This window comes from Oryzias melastigma, linkage group LG21 (assembly GCF_002922805.2).
Source record: "Oryzias melastigma strain HK-1 linkage group LG21, ASM292280v2, whole genome shotgun sequence".
In the NCBI taxonomy this organism is placed as follows: Eukaryota; Metazoa; Chordata; class Actinopteri; order Beloniformes; family Adrianichthyidae; genus Oryzias; species Oryzias melastigma.
Window position 1 is genome coordinate 27,998,552 of NC_050532.1, and position 9,131 is coordinate 28,007,682.

At 45.6% G+C, this 9,131-nt stretch overlaps 2 protein-coding genes across 6 annotated transcripts in view; both read left to right on the top strand.

Moving 5' to 3' along the window:
* The window catches only part of si:ch211-140m22.7 (uncharacterized protein LOC570370 homolog), a 6,631-nt gene extending 3,775 nt beyond the window's left edge, over window positions 1–2,856 (top strand). For all 4 annotated transcript variants that reach the window (XM_024287087.1, XM_036209620.1, XM_024287088.1 and 1 more), the window contains 4 exons: window positions 1–141; window positions 1,455–1,518; window positions 2,365–2,489; window positions 2,575–2,856. In XM_024287087.1, coding sequence (XP_024142855.1) covers window positions 1–141; window positions 1,455–1,518; window positions 2,365–2,489; window positions 2,575–2,606 — 362 coding nt within the window. In that variant the 3' untranslated portion in view covers window positions 2,607–2,856. The remainder of the gene's footprint in view (window positions 142–1,454; window positions 1,519–2,364; window positions 2,490–2,574) is intronic.
* A 1,362-nt stretch (window positions 2,857–4,218) lies between these two features.
* The window catches only part of ndufv3 (NADH:ubiquinone oxidoreductase subunit V3), a gene marked incomplete in the record, with an annotated part of 5,197 nt that continues 284 nt past the window's right edge, over window positions 4,219–9,131 (top strand). Inside the window, 3 exon segments of one of the 2 annotated variants that reach the window (XM_024286688.2) lie at window positions 4,219–4,373; window positions 4,756–4,867; window positions 5,099–6,220. In XM_024286688.2, coding sequence (XP_024142456.1) covers window positions 4,338–4,373; window positions 4,756–4,867; window positions 5,099–6,220 — 1,270 coding nt within the window. 2 annotated transcript variants of the gene reach the window in all.

A 9,131-nucleotide genomic window follows, 5' to 3' on the forward strand; every position in this document is an offset into this window, starting at 1 on the left:
CCCCTGAACCCGTTGTGGAAGCTTCAGAGGCTGGAGTTTCCTCCCCAGAGCAGCTGGTGGATCCTGTTCTGGTTGCAGGTGAAGCTGCAGAAGAGGAGCTGCAGGCGGAGCCTTCTGCTGCACCAGAGGAACCGGCTGAGGGTACTCACTGAACACCCCCTCCCTTCTCTTTTCCTCTGTGGGCCCCCCAGCAAAGTTAACTTTTTTACCTGAGTTGTAGAGCGTAAGGTTAAAGAGTAAGCATGGATGAAGAGCTGCTCCTTTGACTCACAGCTGCTCCTAACTGTACCTTCTGGTTCCTGAACGCCTCATAACACTGCCCCCTCCCCCCACTGTGGCCCTGTCATTCAGCCGTCCTGTCTGTCCTCCTCGGTGTGGGAGGGGTCTCACTAACGTCAGTGTGTCTGCTGCTCCTCACCTCTGACCCTGCAGCTTCTGGACAGTCCGTCTCTTCCTGGTTGCATGTGAGGTCACTTCCTGTTGATGGAGGTTCTGACTCATCTGAAGTTCCTGCAAAGCGTGGGGGTATGGGGGGGGGTAACATTTCTGGAGAGGTTCTACTCAAGGACAAAATGTTTCAGATTTGAGGTCTGAGGAACATTTTCTGAGTCAGACCATCAGTCCAAACAGGAAGTGAGGTCACCTTCAGAGAGCCACCTCCCATCCCGGTCTTTGGGGGAGGGGTTCCCTCTTTTCTTTCAGTCTTTGACAGATGGGCGACACTCGATCAGGATGACCCCCCCTCCACACACTGTTTTTATCAGGGCTGATGATGATGATGGTTACCTTCATCTTGTTTTCAGGTGTTTCCTCATCCTTCTTCACGATGTGGAGGAGACCAACACACCTCCTGTAGAGGAGCTCTGGTCCTCCTCTGAACACCCGGCAGCCTGGACCTCATGGGGGTTTGTCCGGGACCGAGGAACACATTTTCTTCCAACATGTTTCTTGATCTTCTAGACTTCTTCTGTTTCATTTTTCCATCTTTTGTCCTCAAAGTTCTTCGTTTTGGTCGTTGGGGTTTCCCAGCTCATCATGAAGGACTTCAGTCTTCAACATCCTGCTGGACCACCATATGGACCACTGAACACGTCTGGTTCTGGGAACTTTCACTAAACCACTGTTGTTCTGGATCCATTATAATAGTTTCTGATCTCATCTGGATTCTTGATCATCTTGAATGGAATCCTCTCTGATCTCCTCCAGAACCATATCTGGGTTTTAGGCTGTGATTCAAACGTGACTGTGAGGGTTCTGTCCGGCTCTCGGTCACCTGCTGTCGTCTGTCGCCCATCTGAGGATCCATCGCTGCTGACGCCTCCACAGCAGCGGCTTCACCTGCCGACTCTCCTTCCTGTCTCACCTGTGTGTTTGGCTGCTGTCCCGTGCACGGTGCTCGCGGTGGTTCCTACGTGGTTCTGGTTTGATCTTTGTGTTCTCTCTGTGGTCCTCAGCTCAGCTGGACCCCATCCAGAAGCTCTTCCTGGACTCCATTCGACAGTATTCCTCTGAGAGCCGGTGAGTTTCTGTCGTCATAAAAACATCTATTTCATTTAGAACCAGAATCCAACCGTCACTCTCAGGAGTTCCACATGAAGACCCAAAACCATCTGACATTTCATGAGTTATTTCTGTTTTAGTCCAGTTCAGTCCAGAATATTCCAGTAAAGATTATTTTAACGGTGTACCATAGAAGATCGGTTACGTCTGGACCATTGGAATTATCTTTGAAGCTCCTTGAGCATCACTCTAAACAGCTCTTAAAGAACTGCTCGGTAATCTCTAAACTCAGATGAAGGACATCTAAGCATGAGTCAGAGATGATCATCCATGCTTTTAGACTACTGCAACAGTCTGTTCACTTGTCTGAACAAGAAGGAACAGAACCGTCTGCAGCTGGTCCAGAACTCTGCTGCTTCTGGGCTTCTAAACAAACAGAAGAGCTCACTTAACCCAAGTTTTAGGATCTGTTCAATGGCTTCCGGTCCATTTCAGAATACATTTACAATCCTGGTCCTGACCTCCAGAGCCGAACGTAGACGAGCTCCTTCATGTCTCTCTGACGTCATCCAGCGCTCGACCCCCTCCCGAAGCCGACGGTTTCTTTAAAGCTGTGGCTCCCAAACTGTGGAAGTAACTCCCACATTCCCTGAACTCACTGAACTCCGTCGACACTTTCAAATGGAGACTCAAACCCTTCTTTACAAACCATCTTTCTGTCCAGTCGTTGTCTGGATGACTAGTTTGGTTTTAAACACTTTAATTTGATCTTTTCTTTATTGTGAAGTACTTTGTGACCCATGTCTGGGAAATGAGTTTTATACATAAACTTTACTTACCTTCTGCTCCCCCACGCCGCCGTAGGGCATCCGGGGGGCTGCTGGACGCCGGCGAAGATTACCAGAAGACTCTAGCAGAGGAGGTGGCCAAGCTGCAGAGGCTGTACGGAGGCGGAGACCTGGAGTCCTTCCCAGAGTTCTCCTTCCCAGGTGAGTCCACTCACGACTCAGATGATCTGGTCCAGATCAGACTGGATCAGACCCGATCTGACTGGATCTCTGACCTGTGTTTCAGAGCCTCGGCTGGACGAAGGCTCACAGAAGTGAAGGAGGACGAGGACAGATTGAACTGTCTTCTGTTCTTTGAGGGAATCGTCTGCCTGAAGCTCCAGGAGAAAATTCTGGAAGTTCTGGACTCTGGTGGGGAGGGGTGTTCTGTGTTGGGTGGGGGGTTGTTGTCATTGAATAAAGAGAATAAAGACCAGCTGGTGTCTACATCTTTGCTAAAACTTCTTTTGTTTATTGATTTATTTGACAGGGACAATATGCAGAAACATTAAAGATGCTTTACACCAGATTATAGTGTCCGTCTGTCGTCCCTAAACAAATGTAAACAGTCAAATAAACACATAATAAAATTATACAATAGCATCTTTCTAAAACCAAATTCCTGCTTACAGACCTAAAGGAAGTCGTCATTCAAATACACACACTAAATGACTACTGGTGACACGATAAAATATGAAATAAAAAAAGAAAAGCTACAATAACACTAGTGTGAATGATGAATGTCGACACTGAATATGCTGAAAATACTGATTTACTCCAACTGCTGAAAGGTTTGCTGAAAAATGACTGGATAATGCTAAAGTTGATAAATCACTTAAAATTGCAGAAATTGAGTTGGATGAGGTCAGTCGAAAGATTACACTTTTAATGTGGGCTCATCTAGCTATCTAGGATAGCTCAAGGGTTAAAAAATAGCCTTCCACAATCTCCTCAGTCTGAACACTTCCTGTTCATAAAGAAGATAAAAGAAGGCTCTCAAGAAAACAAATCCTTTAGAAAAACACCCAAATTTATCACTGATTCTGTTTTTGCTGATTTTCAACTTTACTATGAACAAGGTCTTCGTTGGTTTTCCTAGTTTTAATCACGATAATTGTGATGCTTTATTTTATATAAATATGTTTTTATTCATGGCAATATTTAATATTAACAAATGTAAATTTGCTAATAAAAAAAATAATTTGTCTTCAGGGATATTTAAAATTAATCTATGCTTTAAAAAACTATTAAATTAATTTCTGTAAACCCTTAGGACTAGTTATATAAATAAACTCTCATATTTTTCATTTTATGTATTTATTTTTTTCTTCTCATGTAGTTTTTTTTTAATCTGGTTTTTCTTTACTACCAGTTCTTAAAGCATTTATATTGCTTGTTCTTGTTTTAAACAAAAGTTCAGGAAAAATTGTGACTTCTGATTAGAATTGTGTATTGTTCTTATTTTGTTTAATGTTATATTTTTGTACTTTATTTCTCAAATGTTTCCAAAAATAATTACAAAAAAGAAATCTCTTCTCTGCTTCGACCTGGAACCGTTCAGCAGCCTTTGTAGGGTTTGCATTTTTCTTTTATCTAGTTTTGTACTTTTTTGAGAATTACAAGATAATGAACTTGAACTTGCCAAGAGAAAATAAAAAATAATGAAAAAATAAATAATAAACAACAAAACAAACAAAAAGCTGTTTTTAGTTTAGCATATTTAGATGTATTATTGTAACATTTAGCCATAATTATCAATACATTTTTTTTTTAAATTAACCTTTCCATCTTAATCTTTATTCTTTACACATACAAAAAACAACATGTTCATAAATAGCTCATAATTTGAACAGAAGTGTGTTGCTATAAAAACATGTTAAGTGGATTCAGGTTTTTTTCAATTGGATTTTCCCGCCACACGAGGCCGCTGTCGGGCATGATCGGAAGTAGGAACCTTCATTCGTCTGTTCCGAGTTCCCACCCGGACACACACAGGAGTCGTACCTAAAGATGGCGGCCCGTTTGTTGCGTCTGAGCTCCTTCAAGGTAAGAGTCGAGCCGAACTGAACCGAGTCCTGTCATGCGGACCCGGCAGAACCAGACGTGTTGATTGTGCAAAGTCTCGCGGTTCTTGTTGGTTTCTTCTTCGTTGGTGGTTTTTACGTTCAGATGAAACCGAATAAACATCAGACACTGAAGACAAAAACTAACTAGGAGGAACTCTGACTCCAAACTCCTCATCATCTCCTTCAGAGAAGGAGTTTGGGTTCTCTGTCCTCCTGCAGAACTTGAGGTGGAGGTCATGGACAGCAGAACTATTGGTTCCAGTCAGTCTTTGGGTCCAGAGACCGGAAGTCTGCTGCTGGGGGGCTGAAGCAGACCTTGATCCGTGTGTTCGAGTCCACTCAGGTTCTGTGCTCCTCTGCAGGGCCTTCAGGCGGACCGCTGGGGTCTGCTGAGGAGTCCGTCAGCCGCGAGCTTCTGCACCAAAACCGAAGACCCGACAAAACCCGGCAAGAAGAAGAAAGCTGCTGTGAAAAGTAAGGTTCTGGCTTTGGCTGCACCTTCAGGTTCTGTTAGTGCTTAGAATACCTGTGCAGGTGTGACAGTCTTCCATGCAGAGTGAGTGGGTGTGGCTTCTCTCAGAGACTTTAGGATCTTCTGAAAGCTGAGCTCATCCAGCAGTGTTCAGCAGCATGAGTGGGCGGAGCTCCTCTCATTGGTGTGGTGTGGTCCTGTAACCTGCCTGTGTGCGTCTACGTTCTCCTCAGCAGCAGAGGCTCCAGACCTCAGGGAATCCCTGCTGGCCTACAAGAGCACAGTTGGCTTCCCAGTCAGGCCGGCCGTTCTCCTCACCAACATGGTGGGAGGAGCTGAGACAGCAAGCACCTCCTCCTCCTTTCCAGCCGTTGCAGCATCTGAGGTTGAGTCAGACTCCTCCCACCCAGCTCAAGTCGTCGCTGACAGGGCATCATCTCCAGCTGAGGAGGAAGGTGGTGAACAGGTGGATGCAGCTGCAGTCCCAACTGCTGCCACAGAGGGCGCTCCCACTCCAGAATCAGGTGACGCTGCGGCAGGTGAGACGTCCTCCTCGTCCGACAGCGAGTCCGACTCGGATTCAGACTCTGAGGATGAGAAGAGCACGTCTGCCGGTCCGGCCGCATCTGCAGAGCCACAACGATCTTCAGGCGAGGAAGAGGAGCATCCTCTGGAGGTCACAGGAGAGCAGGCTGGAGTTCAGGGGGGGCGGGACGGGACGGCCCCCCGTGAAGGTTCTGGAGGGTCCGAAAAACCGGAGCCACCAAAGCCTAGCATTCCACAAACTCCAGCAGAGGAGGCGGAGAAAGTTGATGAAGAAGTACTAGAAGATGATGCTCCTGCAGTCAGTGAAGCTCCGCCTCCATCGCCGGTCCAGGCTGCAGACATCTGTGAAGCTCCGCCTCCACCACCAGTCCAGGCTGCAGACATCAGTGAAGCTCCGCCTCCACCACCAGTCCAGGCTGCAGACATCAGTGAAGCTCCGCCTCCACCACCGGTCCAGGCTGCAGACATCAGTGAAGCTCCGCCTCCACCACCGGTCCATGCTGCAACCATCAATGAAGCTCTGCCTCCACCGCCGGTCCATGCTGCAACCATCAGTGAAGCTCCACCGCCGGTCCAGGCTGCAGTTCCAGACGAAGTCCAGTCCTCTGGTCCTGCAGAACATCCTGTTGAAGAACCTGCTGCAGAACCCTCAGCTGAATGTTTGGATGGAGCAGAGGTGATTGAACCACAGGACCTCTCTGCCAAACCCCCTGAGGATCAGAGCGAAGCGTCCAGCCCTGCAGGGGTCCCGGAGGAGCTGGTGGACCCGGGTCAAGTTCTGGATGCAGCAGGAGAGCTTCAGCTTGAGGGTACACACCACACCACCCACCCACCCACCATTCTCCTGTCATTCTTCTGGCTTCTGCAGCTGAACTAACATCCATCTGTCCGAACCGAGGCCTGCTGCCCACCAGCTCTCTGTCCTCTGTTGATCTGGCATGACTCACCTGAGCAGGTAGGGCAGGTGACGTCTGTGGAGCAAAAAGATGGACTGCTGCTGGTGGGCAGCATTCAGAAGGTCAGAGGTCACGCACGTCTTCCCTCAGAAGGTCTCTTTCCTGCAGGCAAACGTCATTGCAAATCTATGGCTCCGCCCCTGCATGATGTCATCGATCTGTAGTTTCCCCCTCTCAGGGGACAGAAATCTTCCTCCCAGAAAGTTCTAGAACGTCACTAACTTTTGACTTCCATACTGAAGCTCATTTAAACAGAAGTGTTTGTTACATGGGCTTCAAAGTGTGGATGTGTGTGAACAAGCAGCTGAAGGTCTGGATCCACGCCCTCCTCCTCCTCCTCCTCCTCCTCCTCCTCCTCCTCTCCTCTGAATTTCCAGGATGACTTTGGTTCAGTGGTGAATGGTTTTGGGTTTGTGGTTCTATTTCCATGTCTGCTCCTCCTCCACAGTTCCTTATTTCCCATTAGAACTCACAGAACATGAGCTGAACATTCTGGATCTGGATCACTGTCTACCTCATGTGTCAAAGTCACGGCCCGGGGGCCGGATCCGGCCCTCCACATCATTCTATTTTATTGTTATTAATGACCCGATGTTATCTTGTGCTCATTTCTAACTTGTTTAATTTTGACCAAATATATTTTTATGGAGAGTAAAATATTGAAAGTTATTTAAGGTTTAAGTTGATTTATTCTGGAATATTTCTGTATTTTTATTATTCATAACTATGTTAAAAAGTTGTGGTTTTAAAGTTTAAAAATTGGCATTCTGCTAGCTTTTTGGAATATTTGGCCATTTACTACGATTTTTTTATGCTATAAGCTTCATCATTTTTAGCTTTCAATTTCAGCATCTATATATCTAGTTAATAATTATGTTAATAAGTTATGGTTTTAACGTTTTAAAAATGTACTTTTAGAGTGTATGAATCCTGTTCGGTTGGGGCCTAAGGTGTCTTGGCTCCTTGTGCGGTTGAGTCTGACACCCCTGTTCTACCTCATCAACAGAACTTCAGTCTGACTAAAACATCATAAACAAAAACTTGAGGGACTGTTTGTGTTTGGTACTGAAGAACACCAGCAGGTGTGTGCAGGTTTGAACGTCCACGTTCTCCAGGGGCCCGTTTCAAGAAGCAGGTTTTGTTGGAACTCTGAGTTCGTGAACTCCAAATTCACCAAAACTCTGAATTTTCGGTTCCAGAAAGAGGGATAACTCAAACCCGGGAAAGTGGGCGAAACCAAGCCCGTTCCAAGAAGCAGGTTAAGCTGAACTCAGAATCAATCACTATGGTAACTGAGTCTGTGAACGAAACCTGGTCGGTAGCAGGTTTTCTTCAGGAAACTTAGAGTTCTCTGAGGTCTCCGCCCCTTTTTAAAGTGAAAGATGATCAAATATGAGTTCCTCATGAACATTTAGAGAATATTCACGTTAGAGACGTCACGTTTTCACCACTCAGAAACCAGAATGACATGTTCATTCATAGAGGATCATGTAGAGAGGAGGCTGATTAATCCAGAGGAAATGTTATTTACGTCGGTAGAGGATTTGGAGGACATGAGTCGACTGACTGCAGTTTCCCGATTCATTTTTATTTCAGCGATATTATAAATAGTGGGTTTTTCCAGGGACTCGCTATTAAAAATACCGTTTTCTTTTCTTTATTTGAAACCCTTAACAATAGAAATTATTGAATTACAAACACCGGAAAAGGATCTGGACTCATCCACCGTCCAGTGTCTACGTCAGACATTAGCTCAGTTGTCAACAACGCTGCTTCCCACTGCATAGTCAGCGAGTTCGACTCCCGGCTGTGGAAAATGTTTTTAACTTTTTACGCTTAAAAAAATTCGGCGAATATTTTTTAAGTCTTGAGAATTAAAATTAAATAAATAGTTTTTTAACATATGCCAGGCAGCTACAGTTTCTTTTTAGCGTGCAGTGATATCTGTGTGTGTAGGTGGTGGTGGTGGTGGGGGGTTACCAAACTGGTCATTCATATGATTACGGAGATTACTGGTTAAATTAGTAACTGATCAAAAACCATTCCTTACTCAACAAGAGACAAAATAACCTTCCTGACATTATTTATTCATTATTAGAAATGATTCAAATAACTGCAGATATTTTCTCTCTGTTCTACCGCTGCAGCTGTGTTGCTTTTCTTGCAGTAAATGTTCTCCTATAGTCGCATTTGCTTGAAGGAATTTATCAATTTCCGCCGCCGGAAGTACGTAACTCAGGTGTTTGTTCCCGTTGCCATGGTGATCGTGCTGTCTTTGCTCCATTGATCAGGGCTTTTAATGATCGCGACGCTCACACCTGATTCTAGTTCTAACAACTTCAAGTTGATTGAATCAAACATTTTCAGCTGTTCTGAAACCGAAAACCCTGAGTTTGGGAATTTAGAGTCCAGTGACTCTAAGTTCAGGTTCGAACTCTAAATTTGTTGAACCTGCTTCTTGAAACGGGCCCCTGGAATCTACAGGAAAACCATGAGTGAGGGATTGAAGTGTAGACTCACCGTACGCTTTTCAGTGACCAGGAAAAGGCCAAATATTAAATGATGGAACCAGGATTTACATCCATGATCCAAAGCAGGAGTCTCCAGAGAGGAGGTGCTGGCTCCTCCTACGGATCCAAGATGTTCAGCTGTAGAGTCGTCACATAGCCTCCTTCAGAGCCACGCTTCTGTCTGAATGACCTTCAGGAGATCAGCAGTCAATGATTAAGTGAGCAGATCTTTACATGCTTGACCCCCCCCCCCC